We start from the raw sequence: 17,324 nt of genomic DNA, 5'->3' as shown, positions 1-17,324 counted from the left end.
GTTAAGTGTGCCTTGAATTCTAAATAAATCACTGACCGTGTCACCAGCTTAATGTTGCCTTGAATTCTAAATATACATCTCAGACAGTGTAACCAGCAAAGCACCCCCACACCCCCTCCATGCTTCATGTGGGAACTACACATGCGGAGATAATTGTTTCACCTACTCTGCGTCTCATAAAGACACTGCGGTTAGAACCAAAAATCTCAGATTTGGACTCATCAGACCAAAGGGCAGATTTACACCATTCTAATGTCCATTGCTCATGTTTCTTGACCCACGCAAGTCTATTCTTCTTATTGGTGCCCTTTAGTAGTGGTTTATTTGCAGCAATTCGTCCATGAAGGCCTGATTCTTTATTTGTGTCGGCGCCAACAGAGATGGCCGCCTCGCTTCGCATTCCTAGGAAACTATGCAGTATTTAGTTTTTTTATGTATTATTTCTTACACTGTCACCCCAGGAAATCTTAAGTTTTATTACATACAGCCGTGAGGAACTATTGGATATAAGGTCAACGTCAACTCACCAACATTACAACCAGGCATACGACTTTCCCGAAGCGGATCCTCTGTTTGGTCCACCACCCAGGACAATGGATCGGATCCCAGCCGGCGACCCAAATCAACGGCACTGCAGAAGGGGCAGATGGAGCAGTCTTCTGGTCAGGCTCCGTAGACGGGCACATCGGGCACCGCTCCCAAGTACACTACTCACCAATGTCCAGTCTCTTGACAACAAGGTAGACGAAATCCGAACAAGGGTTGGCTTCCAGAAAGACATCAGAGATTGTAACGTTTTTTGTTTCACGGAAACATGGCTCATTCGGGATACATTATAAGAGTCGGTACAGCCACCTGATTTCTCCACGCATCGCGCCGACAGAAACAAACATCTCTCTGGTAAGAAGAAGAGCGGGGGTGTATTCCTTATGATTAACGAGTTGTGGTGTGATCATAACAACATACAGGAACTCAAGTCCTTTTATTCACCTGACCTAGAATTCCTTACAATCAAATGCTGACCGCATTATCTACCAAGAGAATTCTCTTCGATTATAATCACAGTCGTATATATCCCCTCCAAGCAGACACATCGACGGCCCTGAAATAACTTCATTGGACTCTATGTAAACTAGAAACCACATATCCTGAGGCTGCATTTATTGTAGCATATTGCAGCATATCGAATGCGCGACCCAGGCTGGCAAAACCCTGGATCAATGTTATTCTAACTTCCGCAACGCATACAAAGCCCTCCCCCGCCCTCCTGTCGGAAAATCTGACCACGACTCAATTTTGTTGCTCCCACCCTATAGACAGAAACTAAAACAGGAAACACCCGTGCTCAGGTCTGTTCAACGCTGGTCCGCCCAATCAGATCCTAAGCTTCTAGATTGCTTCGATCACGTGGACGTGGATCATATGTTCCGCATAGCGTCGGACAACAACATTGGTGAATACGCTGAGTCGGTGAGCGAGTTTATTAGCAAGTGCATCGGTGATGTTGTACCCACAGTGACTATTAAAACCTTCCCCAAGCAGAAACCGTGGATTTATGGCAGCATTCGCGCAAAACGGAAAGCACCACGGCTTTAAATCAGGGCAAGGTCGACCGGGAAACATGACCGAATACAAACAGTGTAGCTATTCCCGCCGCAAGACAATCAAACAACCTAAGCGTCAGTATAGAGACAAAGTAGAATCGTAATTCAACGGCTCAGACACGAGGTATGTGGCAGGGTCTACAGTCAATCACGGACGACAAAAAGAAAACCAGCCCTGTCGGGGACCACGATGTCTTGCTCCCAGACAAACTAAACAACTTCTTTGCCACCAACACGGCCCGCTACCAGAACCTGCGGACTCTCCTTCACTGCAGCCAACGTGAGTAAAACATTTAAACATGTTAACCCTCGCAAGGCTGCCGGCCCAGGCGGCATCCCTAGCCGCATCCTCAGAGCATGCACAGACCAGCTGGCTGGTGTGTTTACGGACATATTCAATCAATCCTTATCCCAGCCTGCAGTTCCCACATGCTTCAAGAGGGCCACCATCGTTTCTGTTCCCAAGAAAGCTAAGGTAACTGAGCTAAATGACTATCGCCCCGTAGAACTCACTTCCGTCATCATGAAGTGCTTTGAGAGACTAGTCAAGGACCATATCACCTCCACCCTACCTGACACGCTAGACCCACTCCAATTTGCTTACCGCCCCAATAGGTCCACAGACGACGCAATCACCATCCCACTGCCTTAACCCATCTGGCCAAGAGGAATACCTATGTAGAATGCTGTTCATCGATTACAGCTCAGCATTTAACACCATAGTACCCTCCAAACTCGTCATTAAGCTCGAGACCCTGGGTCTCGACCCCGCCCTGTGTAACTCTGTCATGGACTTCCTGACGCGTCACCCCCAGGTGGATAGAGTAGGAAACAACATCTCCACCCCGCTGATCCTCAACACTGGGGCCCCACAAGGGTGCGAAACTCAAATTCCCTTTGGAGATTGACTAAGTCATAGGCCCGTCCCATGAGCACAGACATTGATCTGGCATCATGGGACAGCCCTTTCCTACGGTTCTGGATATAACCCTTGGGAATTTCCCGGCAGACCAGTACCTCAATCACAGAGGGAGCTAAGGTTTGAGTAGAGACCATAAACCTGAGTATAAGCTAAGGTTGTAATGGTTGTTGAAACTCTGAGACTATCGATACCGACAGAATAAGAGCAAATATTTGATACTAATTACCAGTCTGCAGCTAGGAATTCTATACCATTGAATGCGAAGGCCGACAACCGCCGAAACATCTATTCTATAACAACATTTCTGAATGGGACTCTGAAGTATCTATTCTAACCACGATAGACGGGCGGATGAACTTCCAACAGAAAGGACGATTCCAACAGAGATCACGATGACACACTGAGCGTAAATATATATATTTATTTCAATTATTCCAGAATGAGTGAGCGTTCATGTGCAAAGGTGTAGCATTTCATAATTATCAATTGTGTAGTGTATTTTGTCTTTCGCGCTCTTCTCAGTCCCTTTGTCTACCAAGCCGCCATACCGGTTAAGCCCACTAGGGCACATCCCCTATCATTTCCTTGTAACCATATCTACTTTGTTTGTTTGTTTGAGCAATTCTGTGATTATTTAGTTTGTTAATAAATAAATGATTCAGACAATTGATGAATGGATGATTCATATTGAAGACTGGGTTCGTGCAGATAACCAACAATTTATGACGTTTGGAATGGGACTAACGTGAGGTAAAGAATAATTCATTAATTAGAAGACTAATGGATCAGATGTTAAAATATTTGAAAGTTATATTAGGAAAATTATAACTTTGTAATCTGAATATTTTCCTTGGTGCCCCACCTTCCTAGTTAATTACATTTACACGATTAGTTTAATCACATAATAATAATTACTGAATTGATTTGATAAAATAACAGTCTTCAGTTTAATGATGCCAAAGACACGACAGTAGCATGAGTCTCTTTTAACCATATGACAATGTGACATTAGTGACAACTTCTACAATATATTATTTATTGGGAATGGATTTTGGCTTGAGGTAAAAATTCATGAAGCTGTATAGATCCTTGGTCTTCTTGGAATGGAATGTCAACACAAAATTCACAGGCAACATGTTCTTTCCAGGCATGGTTTATTGAAAACACACCAAATTGATACTCTACAAATCAGTACTTTTTATGTTATTTGAACAAGCGTAACACTTGCCTCTGGGTATTAGTAAAATCAACATAATACATTCTGTCACTGTGGCATCGCTCTGATAGCTACGAAAGCATTAATGTACTCTTCTATGAACTCAAACCATGTTTTATGTCTCTATCGTTTAAAAGTTTATAATACAATGTTATACAAAGCAAAAACCCACCAACAGTCTAGTCTACACTGAGGACAGAGTGGGTGAATGTGTGAGTGTGTAAAATGAAGGGGAAGGGGAGAGATATACTGTAGGGAGGGAGGCTGACAGAAGAGAAAAGGAGAGGTATAAGAGGATGAGGAGGAAGAAGGAACGACGGAGGGATAAAGAGTTATATAAAACACAATGATATCTTTATGTACCATGGAAAATGTTAAGGCACATGATAGTTACAAACACATTTGCTACTGAGCAGTACAATTACTTTATTTTGAAGAGTTTGAATCAGTGATATCTACACAGGTAGGTCTTGCTCATTTGATTCAATTTCTGCCCCATTTTCTTGCATTTCTTTCACAGCACAGTTAGCACAGTCCACAAACAAGCCCATGGACTCATTTCATATGTATATAAATACAACACCAGGTCCTCTGGTTGTGTACTACAAAATGCAGTCAGGAATAGACAGTCAAAGATTAACAATCCAATGAAAAGCACACAGTTTTGAGGACGTATGTGGACATGGAGGAAGTTAACGTGGGGCGATTATTACAATGCTTTTCTCTGAAATCAAATGTTTATTAATACATGTACTTTACATTTTTATTTTATCACATAAGTCTTTGTAAACACTGTGTAAAATATGCAAGCTTTATAAAGTCACATCACAAAGAAATTCGGCATTCAACGCAGGCACATGCCATTTGCCTATAGCTGACGCATGAGTTAAGCTGTCCAATAGTGGAGGGTCCCCTCACCAGTCCCAGAATAGGTTCATAGTGGAGAGTCCACTTGGAGATGGAGATAAAACAATCACAAAACCACTACTAAACCTTTAACCACATGTGTAGTTCAGCCTTTCTTCTCGTCTCTTTTTAAAAGACAATGACGTAATCATCTGCACTACTACATTTAAACTGCCCCTAGAAGAGGGCACAAAAAATATAATAATCAAACAGATGTTGTATACTTCATACGTGATGCAAATTCTGCCTTGAACCACAGGAAAACTGCTCTCCTCTCCGGATATAAATGACTAATATCCAATTACACCACAAAAACTGGCACTTAAAAATAATATAATATAAACATTTGTACATTTTTTCATGCTTGTTTCAAATAGTTCTTTAAAGATGCATTAGTGAAATCAAAGCATGTTTTCAGGTTCTCAGCGACGTCATATAAATTGCAGTGTGAAATGTGAAGGGAATTGTAACACTTCTGTCTAACATCTTCTGTCTATCCCTGCTGCTGTATCCAGCCATCCATCCATCCCTCTTTTCTCTCAGTCTTATCTCTTGAGTGATCCCTGCTGAACCAACCATCCCTCCCTCCCTCCCTCCCTCCCTCCCTCCCTCCCTCCCTCCCTCCCTCCCTCCCTCCCTCTATTAATCTCCTTGAAAGATGGAGACCAGGTCATCAGTTCAACTCGCCTTTAAAAAGAAAGCTGAATAACAGCTCTTCTTGTTTTGTTTTGTTTTCTCTTGACAGTACAAAATATAAATATGTGATCAGCATGACTACAGATTTGACACTTAAATGATGTGGTTATTTCTGTTTACAAACATGATATTTTATCCAATGAATGTGCTTCCCAAACAACCTATTATGAGTACACAACTAAGACGTGTCTATTGTTTTCTCTGTTCTCTTTTTGTTTTTCTTTGACCCTAATATACATTTATAAAACCAACAAAAATATCAAATGCTTTTAGATTCTACCCTTTGACACCAGGAGCATGTACTTTCCATTCCTTCATTAACACAATCCATTTATAAACAAAATGTCTTATATCCTCTTCAACTTTAATACATATCAATGACAAACTGCAACCAACCAAGCAATTCATATATCGTCGGCAAACACATATCTCTAGTCTGTGTCGATACTGAAAATATATTTTCATTTTGTTTCGCTCAACAGCTATAAGTAACCCAACCAAATGCACGTCATTTCACTTCCTTAAGTCCAATCAACACTTGCAGACATACAGTTCCTTTAAGTGCCCTTCAAGCATCAAGTCCTTCAAACCAACCCAACCTTCATCTACCACACCAGTCCACACTTCTTCAATCTGGAAAACCCAAACAGAAACAAAGACCAGCAAAATAAAAAAAATACAAATTATATTAAACAAAAACTATTTACTGTGCCTCGACAAAAGACAAACCAACAAAAACAAAACCTAAACAAAAGGCTAAATTGTAACATAGAAAAAAATACTATTAGAAGCAAACTGTCTCCTTTCCTTTCCAACACACTTCCTTTCCTCCCAACAAACATCACCTTCTCATCACCTTCTCTCCCCCACCACCAGTACATTGCCATAGAGATAGAGCTCTAGAATACTTGTATCTCTATGACAATAAATGCTTCCCCTCTTCCATCTTGACACCATGCAGTGCTGCTCCAGTCAGAGTCCTTGCTGTTAGGGTACCCTACACCTACATCCTGACACCATGCAGTGCTGCTCCAGTCAGAGTCCTTGCTGTTAGGGTACCCTACACCTGTCCATCCAGTGGGGAATGTAGATATGACAAGTAGTCGTTTTTAGATTTTCTTTTCTTTCTTTTTTTATACATCATTTCATTTGCTGATTCAAAAGCATGAAGCATTGGTTGTTGGATGATTGTTTCTTTTTTCTTTCTTTTACAAAGTCTATCTGCTGACGAGTCAACATCAAAATGAGTTCCATGTGTTATGGCAGTGATGACATGGGAGATCCTCTAGTTTAGGTGTTACGCTGTCGTTATTTAAGCCTAGAACACAGGAGAACAGGGAGGGAGGGGGGACACAGGTGGTTATGTCAAGAGCTGAAAACCTATAAGAGAGCAGGCTTGTGTACCAAAAGGCACCCTATTCCCTATATAGTGTGCTTATTTTTACTGGAGCCAAATGGGCACTGGTCAATAATAGTGCACTTCAAAGTGAATAGGGTGCCTTTGGACGCAGGCATGGTGTTTAAAGCAGTTGAATAATCAAGCTTTTAAAGTAAGTCAGAGGGCACAATGACCAAACGGTATTGCATAATCAAAATCACAATACAAAAATCACTATATTCATACATGCTTGACAGATGTCAAATCCAATGTAACAGACAGCGAGAGGGATGCTTTGATGATAGGTTTGAATGGCAGCTACTGCATAAAGCCAGCTTGATAAACACACAAATGAAGCAGGCCTTTCGTATGATTACTCTGTCTTACCTGATTGACTCAATGTCCATTACTCTGTCCATTCTAAGCATGTCTTTGTTATAATAGATCTGTTATTGTGTTAGCTTTGACTTGACTAGATCTTAATGTGGTGATCACAACCTGTTTTCACAGTTATTATATAAACTCAATTGTTTTCAGCACTTCATTCTGTACGGATGATCATTGTCATATTTCAGTTTGCGTTTCAGAGCACCACATGAGGAGTCTATCAAAGCAGTATGGTTGATCCCTTACCTAGGACAATAAGAGTTATGGGGAAGCAATGAGAGAATAAAGAGACGTACAGCAAGGAAGAAAGATAGCCCTTCGCCTCCATAGAGCTGTTGATGATCAGCCACCTACCACAGCTTCTCACCCAGAGCAGATACACTCAGTTATTAGTTGACGGAACAGGAGCAAAGAGATGAGCAAGTGATGAGAGGATCCCCAATAGTGAGCTCTCGTGATGCTAACCCAGAGCAGCTAGCCTATCCTAGCCTACCACAGACTGTAGACATAACCGAGAAGGAGGAGCTGATGTGTGTGTTCATCCAGGCATCCATTATTTATCTGGAGGAGCTCTTTGTCCCAGGGAATGGTGTGTTGATTACTGCTGATAGGGAGATGATACACCATGTTCTTCCCACAGCTTTTCATTACAGCTACACTGGGAGGAATTGTGTTTGTGTGTGTGTGTGTGTATTCCATCTAAAGTCTAGATTTAATACCTTTCATAATTTAGAACAAACATAATTTCATCTGGAATAGTCAAGGGAGTCTGTCTGTTTTGCAACAGATGGGTTTGAATCAGGCAGGTGCTCCACAACTGTGAAAATTATGAAATTTCATCCAGCTTTTCTCAAGTTTGGTGTCATAAGCCAACTACTCTGGGTCAAGCAGGTCCAAGCACAGATAAAAAACTAACAGAAGTGGCGTGTGTGAGGGTTAAAACAGAAACAGTGTGGTGGTGGTGGTGGTGGTGGAGCTAACAAAGAAAGGAGACTAACAATCCAGAAAGTGGAAAACTAACATTTGTAAGACCTACCATGCATGCATTTAGACCCAGGAGTCAACAGGCTGAGGTTTAACGTCACAAGCATCCACCAGTTTGACTGCAGGCCTGTTACTCCTGACATAGTGTTTCCTATTTGTGTCATTCTGCAGCAACGGGACAAGGGGTTAACAGAAAAACAAAGAGGTCGATAAATATCATCCATAGAGAGGAGTGGAAAGCCAGGGTTAGTTCCTTAGCATAAAGGAAGATGTTTTTTGAGTCTGAAAAAGTGATTAAAAACAACAAACCAACCGACACATGCAAACAAACAAAAACAGAGTGGGAGAGAGCAGTTCAAACAGCAGAGTTGCATTTTGGTTTCAGGCTTCTGGAGGTCTAGAAAGTTGGGTTGAGCAGTTGTTGCTGTGCTGAAGTAAATTCAAAACATGAGAGGGATGGGGGCTATAAACATGAGAGGAGATATCTGCCATCTCCAGTCCTGTCTGATGGCTAATTTGCTTCTGGAGGTTTTGCAGCATACTGTATCTTGACAAGCATTTGTGTCTTCAAGCTGCAACGTGTCTGCATAGCTGCCATTCTACACATGGTAAGCAGAGGTCAGCAAAACACCTATTTTCCAATTCTACCTCTTGATACTATCATGATGTCTGATTCTGAACTCATGGTAACTCTTCATTAACCAAGAGGACTTCTAACTGTGTTCGTATGCTTGACCTATCAAACCACCTTCAGTCCTTACGCCACACAGACCGATCAGAGCGTGAGAATATAATCCTGTGATGGGAAACACAGGACTGGACTGAAAGTCACCCTGGTTCAACAGTGAATAACTCATCCTCAATCTCTCTCTCTCCCTCTCATTTACTCTGTGTTTTCTCTAGCGATGGATACTGAGCCACTTACGATGCAGGCTTGTGTGTGTGAGTGAGTGTGTGAACCAGGCCTTGGTTGTCGATCTATGAGGAGAAGTGGAGATGGAGGGGCAGGACTCTTTTAATCAGTCCCAGATTAATTACTTTCACAATCACAAAGCTTACACTCAATTATCTGCTGCTTAGCTGTCAGTAAATTGGACTGCCAGATGAGTGGCACCAGGCTCGACAGACAACAACATGAACTGCTGCTGCAGAACATGAAAATCCAGATTCCTCTTCAAGAAATCAAAAGGGCATGGCATTGACAAATGGGCAAGGGCACTGGAAGAGATGGATTCAGGCTACCTTAACAGAAACGGAGTATCATGACTTGTGTGTTTTAATAGCCTGGTCCTTTAGTCACCTATAGCATAGCTGTAACTGTGCGGTGTGAGCTGTTACGGGTCGGTCTGGACCAGACGTACCTTTAATGGCTCGCGTTCTGACAGGTCCACTGACCCGTCTCCACTACTCTTGTACTTGCAGTCTTTGTCTCTCTGGTCGATAGTGGAGTAGCCATCTAATGAGGAGAGAGAGGATCACAGAAATATAGCACTGTTAAATACATGGATGGAAACTACAGATGTATAAGCTGCATGCAGCCTTCCAGGAGTGGAGCTGTGCATATCTGATGTGGAGGAAGAACTCGTTAGTAAGAGACGAAACAAGACAATTGTGTTTACATTTTCATTGAAAAGAGGAGCACTGAGCAGAACATTAAAGTTTGCCAGGTTTTGAACACAGTCATTAGAGAATTGCCCACACCTCCTGTTGCTCCTGTGTCTGTACTACTGAATTAATGGCCATCCTTATACCAACATCTTGTTAAGAGAGGGGTCTTGCATACAGCATCATAAGTAAAACAATACTGCACTACATTGTACACTGTTAGAGCATAACAACAATATATTTGCTCATTCCCAATATTGCCAAAGTTTGTCCTACAAACTTTTTTTTTAAATGTCCATGTTGGCAATGGTGTTGTTAGAGTTCTAGAACTGTGAGTAGTTCCTACAGACAAGAACATTCCATCTGAGACTACTATTGTTCCTCGTCGGCGATTGAGGTCATGCAAACTCGGTCTTACCTGGACCAAGCTCGTCCATAGGTATCATATCACCACTTCCATTTTTCTTGGTGCCTGAAAAGCATTTATATGCCATTTTTTTATCATGAGCACCACACACACAATTTGTTTTAATCACGAGCCAATGCTGCTTTCAGGCCAATGGTTCTCGGTCACTGTCTGCTGGTACACTTTAGCAGTAATGCAGGCAGGCTGAAAATGGGTGTGAATGACAACTACACTTTATGTGTATGCATGGTTGCAAAAAAAGTCACATGACCAGAAACAAGATGACAAGAGAAGTACTGTCATGCTCTCGACTCCTCTGTCAATGAGATGTTCGTGTTTTAGGCTGCTTCCGTACCTCCCTCTATGCATATATCCTAATATACATGCTTGGATTTGCGTTCAAGAACACACTATTGGATTAGATAAATCTACCCATGATGCATCATTCTCCCAACCACACCATCCCAAAAAGAACCGACTTACACATAAAGATCACCAAACACTGCAGCACGAAAGGTTTCAAGCACAGCCCTCCAACAGTAGGTAAATGGATATGAGTGAGACAGACAAAGCAATGCGCAGATAGATAGAACCATCCCCCTAAACACTTGTTCTAATCATGGCTTCTGATAGAAACAGACACACAGTAACAGCATCACAATTTGCTCCATAGATATAGAGCAGTTATTAATATCTATGGTTTCCTCACTCAGTTCACCACAATAGGCCAGGCCCGGAGGATCCCCAGTCTCGCCTGCCATCACAGACTGACCTTGGTTCTTCTCCATCAGGGGCAGAGTGGTGTCGTCATAGCCTGGCTTGCCATTCTTGGCTGCTTTAGGGGCGCCGGTCGCTGTAGGCTGAGGGGGGGAGAGTAGAGACATATGACTGTACTAATTGTGTGTGTGTGTGTGTGTGTGCATGTGTGTGCGTGTGTTCTACTACACAGCCTATTACCTGGAAGTGACTCTTGTTCCATCCTTCCTTGGTCAGGGCGTTCCTCAGGTCCTTGTAGCTCCACACCGTCTGCAGCACGTGGGAGGCGGCCTTGTCCTCACGTGGTGATTGGCTGAGGAAGGTAGACAGGAAGAGAATAAGGGTCGGTATTCACAAAGCATCTCAGATTAGGAGTGCTGATCTAGGATCAGGTCCCCATGTCCATTCATTATAATTGAAAAGGCAAAACTGATCATAGATCAGCACTCCTACTTTGAGACTCTTTGTGAATACAGGCCCAGAACATTGGGCCCAACCGCTGCCAGCAGCTAGTGGAGGCTGGGGCCAAATGCAGTCAATCTCACATTCAAAGCCATCTATTCCCACTGGTTGCCCCAGGTGCTTGCTTTTAATTCATTCTCCAATGGCCGCACACATTTATTTTCATTCAATTCATTAGCTACTCCTTAGCCCTTCTGTTAATTACATGGGATGGTTCTCCATTACTTCAAAGTAATTCTCACGGGTGGAGAGAAAACACATTTATTTGATATTAAATAAAGTATGGGTATCAAATACCAACTGGAAACTAATCTTAAATTATCAATAGGTTGTAGAAGGAGACAGCTATCCAAACAACTTCTCTCTGGCTATCACTGCTCGCTGACTTGATCAAGTAGATCAGATAATTCAATGGGATATGAGGAAAGTGAAATATAGTAGAAACTGGGAAATCATTAAAACAGCTCCTGAATTCCTATTCATAGTACTTACTATTCAGGTGAAGTGCACTATAGTTTGTTTCCTGGAAACCAGACACTGCACGGTTTATCTATTCAATCTAAGTAGTGTTCTACAGATCGAAATACTGTGACAAGGAATCCAGCTTATATTACCTTCTATTATTAATTCCCAAGCCAGAGAGGACATGAAAAGACAGGGTCGTTACATTTTATAAGGCCAGACACTCCTGGTCCTTGAGAGACTGCAGAATATACACTGCTCAAAAAAATAAAGGGAACACTTAAACAACACAATGTAACTCCAAGTCAATCACACTTCTGTGAAATCAAACTGTCCACTTAGGAAGCAACACTGATTGACAATACATTTCACATGCTGTTGTGCAAATGGAATAGACAACAGGTGGAAATTATAGGCAATTAGCAAGACACCCCCAATAAAGGAGTGGTTCTGCAGGTGGTGACCACAGACCACTTCTCAGTTCCTATGCTTCCTGGCTGATGTTTTGGTCACTTTTGAATGCTGGCGGTGCTTTCACTCTAGTGGTAGCATGAGACGGAGTCTACAACCCACACAAGTGGCTCAGGTAGTGCAGCTCATCCAGGATGGCACATCAATGCGAGCTGTGGCAAGAAGGTTTGCTGTGTCTGTCAGCGTAGTGTCCAGAGCATGGAGGCGCTACCAGGAGACAGGCCAGTACATCAAGAGACGTGGAGGAGGCCGTAGGAGGGCAACAACCCAGCAGCAGGACTGCTACCTCCACCTTTGTGCAAGGAGGAGCAGGAGGAGCACTGCCAGAGCCCTGCTAAATGACCTCCAGCAGGCCACAAATGTGCATGAGTCTGCTCAAACGGTCAGAAACAGACTCCATGAAGGTGGTATGAGGGCCCGACGTCCACAGGTGGGGGTTGGGCTTACAGCCCAACACCGTGCAGGACGTTTGGCATTTGCCAGAGAACACCAAGATTGGCAAATTCGCCACTGGCAGTGATTAGAGGCAGTAAGAGACCTGCTCTCATGGGGAGGGAGACCATGTACATGTAGGCCTACATACTGTATGTATGTGCATACTACACATGTGTATAGTATAGTTACTATGGAACTGAACTACTGTTGATTGAGTCATTGATTAGATTGATCAATCAATCATTAAATTCAAGAAAGACAAACAAATCTATTCGAAACACTAGAACCTGTGAGCGGCCAGACGTTAGCATTGTGCTGTGCTACACTATGCTGAACTAATATGCTGCCTCGTACTGTACAGTGCTGTACTGTTGCTATACTGCACTGTAGCCAGCTGTGCTAGCCAAAGGTCATACCTTGTCTTGTTGATGGCCACCAGTTTCTCGATGGCCTGGGCCTGGATGAGGGAGCGTGCGTTCTCAGAGCTGTCCGTCACGATCTCGTGGATGGTGTTGAGGATGGCCACCACCGTGTCTTCCTCCAGGTTCTTGGCTGGCCGCTGCTGACCGCTGGGCAGGTTACTCACCAGGTCCCTCATGGCATAGCTCCCTACAGGGCAGAGATCAGAGAGCAGTGTCACCGTCAAATGGTAATAGAGGTAAAAGGTGTGTAAACATTCAGGAAAGGGGGTTTTATTACATCTTGTTGCGCTACATAGTGTTTTGATTCATAATAGCATTGTACAAAATGTTTGATATCAACTAATTAAAACTTTGGCAAATCTGCAATCAGTCAGCAAAAGACATACACAGGTTCAACAATCATATGTTCAGTAGCTAGGTTTCAATCCAATTGGCAACAGATTTTCATGCGAATATTCAAAAATCTGCATAAAGAAAACATGCACATTTTCCCACCAGTGGTGTGCTTCTTATTCTTATTCTTCTTGAATTATTGTGGATAAAAGTCAGTGGTGATGAAATGTATTTTTTCCGCACGAGTTTTCATGTATAAAAATAAAAATAAGAATAAAAATGTGTTTCCATCGCTATCTACTGATAGTTTTGTCACAGAAACTGTTGTGTCAAATAGCAAATGTGCCTACTCTGATCTTGGCATGTGCGCCCTAGCCAACAGCTCGCAGATACAGTGTGCGTAGGCTGCTAGTCTACACAATGAGATTATTATGGATAAGAGCGAGAATATGTTTATTTGTTAAACGGCAGTCAAGCATCAATCATCATGTCACCAGCATTATCGATATTTATTGGAAAGCAGGATCAAGCTTGTGCACTTTCACAACCCTGTAAAGTTCACCATCATTTATTTAATCTGTCACATAATAAACTGCATGCTTTCTGATCACACATCATATCGCTGCGTGACTCCAAATGTACTTTGGTTATTATATCAATATTTGTAAATAAAGGCATTTCCACCACCATTTCAATAATCATTTATTTGACCAACACAAAAAGATCCTACCATGTCGAACATACAAATTGTACAGAAACTTCCTGTTTCCATCACAGGTGTCGTGATTTAAAAAAATATTATATGACTTTACTTGCATTAAAACTGAGAATGGAAACGTGGTTAGTAACAGCTATCTGATCTCACAGCATTCCAAAGTGTTTTACCCCATTGTTGTACTTGTACGCTGTAAAGAGAGGCCATGTGTTAACAGTGTGTGGTCAAGCCCACAGTTAATACACAGCCTCTCTTTACAGCATACGGTCAATGGTCGTACCGATCAGGTCTTTGTTGCGGCGGTCGATGGAGAGGTTGCGCAGGGCGATGGCCACGGCTCGGACCACCTTGTCAGAGTCAGAACGCAGCAGCTCCACCAGGATGGGAAGACCCTTCTCCTTCCTCACTGTGGCACGGATGTAGTTGGACCACTGGGGACAGAGAGAGGAGAGAACATGGATGATAAGGATAAAATGTCTGTGAAGAGAGAATACTACCAGCCAATACATACATACGCATGTACACGCACGCACACACACACACACACACCCCACCCCACACACAATTATTGTACATGAGCACAGCCAACAGTGGCTATCTAGATTGGACTGTTCAAGAAAATTACACAGCAGGGCTACAGACTGTCATGTGATGGAATTTGTCACTGATTAAACATCAACGAATGCTCCTCTCTTTTTTTTATGAAACACAAAACAATAAGTTTGACATGAAAGAGCTCCTTTGCTGAACACGGTTACCCCCTGAGATGTAATTAAACTGGTGCAACACCAGAACCCGGCCACTGGGTGGCAGTAGTAAATCTAAAACTGACCGTACCATAGTAGTTAAACAGCAAGGGAGCAACAAGGAGAAGGGGATGAGATATCCTCATTGGGAATGGGAACATGTTATGTCCATCTCCTTTAAGCAGAGGTTTGATGTGGTAGCATCAGCCCCAAGCCCCAGTGTGGACAGGCATTCTGATCACCCTCTATATACACAGACATGGAATCACTGGCCACTTTAATAATGGAACACTAGTTACTTTAATAATGTTTACATACTTCTTTACTCATTTCATATGCATATACTGTATAATATTATACTGTAATTTAGTCAATGCCACTCCAACATTGCTCGTCCTAATATTAATACTTTATTTTACTTTTAGCTTTGTGTGTATTGTTGTGATACTACTGCACTGTTAAGAGCTAGGAAGACAAGCATTTGCTACACCCACAATAACATCTGCTAAATATGTGTATGTGACCAATAATATTTGATTCGATCTGCTCAAACTACATAAACAAAATAACTACATTAAGAAAATAAAATAAAATGTTTTTGGTCACATACACATGGTTAGCAGATGTTAATGTGAGTGTAGCGAAATGCATGTGCTTCTAGTTCCGACAATGCAGTAATATCTAACAAGTAATCTAACAATTTCCCAACAACTACCTAATACACACAAATCTAAAGGGGTGAATGAGAAGATGTACATATAAATATATGGATGATGGCCGAGCGGCATAGGCAAGGTGCAATAGATGGTATAAAATACAGTATATACATATGATATGAGTAATGTAAGATATGTAAACATTATTAAAGTGGCATTATTTAAAATGGCATTGTTTAAAGTGACTAGTGATCCATTTATTAAAGTGGCCATTGATTGGGTCTCAATGTAGGCAGCAGCCTCTCTGAGTTAGTGATTGCTGTTTAGCAGTCTGATTGCCTTGAGATAGAGGCTGTATTTTTTTGTGAGGGAGGGAGCGATTCTCTCGCTTTATATACAGTGCCTTCAGAAAACATTCATATCCCTTGACTTATTCCACATTTTGTTGTGTTACACAGATGCACCTTGTGATGGGGACAATAAGAGGCCACTCCAAAATATGCAACACAATGCCACAGATGTATCAAGTTTTGAGGGAGTGTGCAATTGGCATGCTGACTGCAGGAATGTCCACCAGAGCTGTTACCAGAGAATTTAAATGCAAATATTTCTACCATAAGCCGCTTCCAACATCGTTTTAGAGAATTTGGCAGTATGTCCAACCGGCCTCACAATCGCAGACCATGTGTTTGGCGACGTGTTTGCGGTTTGCTGATGTCAACGTTGTGAACAGAGTGCACCATGGTGGTGGTGGGGTTATGGTATGAGCAGGCAAAAGCTACGGACAATGAGCACGATTGCATTTTATCAATGGCAATTTGAATGCAGAGATATCGTGACGAGATCCTGAGGCCCACTGTTGTGCTATTCATCTGCCGCAATCATCTCATGTTTCAGCATGAAAATACACAGCCCCATGTCGCACGGATCTGTACACAATTCCTGGAAACTGAAAATGTCCCAGTTCTTCCATGGCCTGCATATTCACCAGACATATCACCCATTAAGCATGTTTGGGATGCTCTGGATTGACATGTACAACAGCGTGTTCCAGTCCCCGCCAATATCTGGCAACTTCTCACAGCCATTGAAGAGTGGGACAACATTCCACAGGCCACAATCATCAGCCTGATCAACTCTATGTGAAGGAGATGTGTCGTGTTCATGATGCAAATGGTGGTCACACCAGATACTGACTGGTTTACCTGTTTTCTAAATGTATCTGTGACCAACAGATGCATATCTGTATTCCCAGTAATGTGAAATCCATAGATTAGTCTATTGAAATAAATTCATGAGGCCCTAATTTCCTTCTATGAACTGTAACTCAGTAAAATCTTAGAAATTGTTGCATGTTGCATTTATATTTTTGTTCAGTATTCACACCCCTGAGTCAATACATGTTAGAATCACCTTTGGCAGCTGTGTGTCTTTCTGGGTAAGTCTCTAAGAGCTTTGCACACCTGGATTGTACAATATTTGCACATTATTCTTTCTAAAATTATTCAAGCTCTGTAAAGTTGGTTGTTGATCATTGCTAAACAGCCATTTTCAAGTTTCCATAGATTTTCAAGCCAATTTAAGTCAAAACTGTAACTAGGCCACTCAGGAACACCCAATGTAGTTTTGGTAAGCAACTCCAGTGTATATTTGACCTTGTGTTTTAGGTTATTGTCCTGCTGAAAGGTGAATTTGTCTCCCAGTGGAAAAGCAGACTGAAACAGGTTTTCCTCTAGGATTTTGCCAGTGCTTAGCTCTATTC

At 42.2% G+C, this 17,324-nt stretch overlaps 1 protein-coding gene across 17 annotated transcripts in view; it reads right to left on the bottom strand.

Annotated features, from left to right (window-relative positions):
- Positions 1–5,785: 5,785 nt before the first annotated feature.
- The window catches only part of arvcfb (ARVCF delta catenin family member b), a 309,144-nt gene continuing 297,605 nt past the window's right edge, over positions 5,786–17,324 (bottom strand). For 10 of the 17 annotated variants that reach the window (XM_036936118.1, XM_036936120.1, XM_036936122.1 and 7 more), the window contains 8 exons: positions 14,441–14,591; positions 13,107–13,299; positions 11,062–11,173; positions 10,814–10,964; positions 10,117–10,170; positions 9,455–9,549; positions 8,146–8,258; positions 5,786–6,662 (listed from right to left, as the gene is read on the bottom strand). In XM_036936118.1, the coding sequence (XP_036792013.1) occupies positions 8,157–8,258; positions 9,455–9,549; positions 10,117–10,170; positions 10,814–10,964; positions 11,062–11,173; positions 13,107–13,299; positions 14,441–14,591 (858 nt within the window). In that variant the 3' untranslated portion in view covers positions 5,786–6,662; positions 8,146–8,156. The remainder of the gene's footprint in view (positions 6,663–8,145; positions 8,259–9,454; positions 9,550–10,116; positions 10,171–10,813; positions 10,965–11,061; positions 11,174–13,106; positions 13,300–14,440; positions 14,592–17,324) is intronic. The other 7 variants (XM_036936124.1, XM_021621907.2, XM_036936125.1 and 4 more) reach the window with 6 other exon arrangements.

This window comes from Oncorhynchus mykiss, chromosome 11 (assembly GCF_013265735.2).
Source record: "Oncorhynchus mykiss isolate Arlee chromosome 11, USDA_OmykA_1.1, whole genome shotgun sequence".
NCBI lineage: Eukaryota > Metazoa > Chordata > Actinopteri > Salmoniformes > Salmonidae > Oncorhynchus > Oncorhynchus mykiss.
This window is presented reverse-complemented; position numbering and strand designations above follow the sequence as displayed.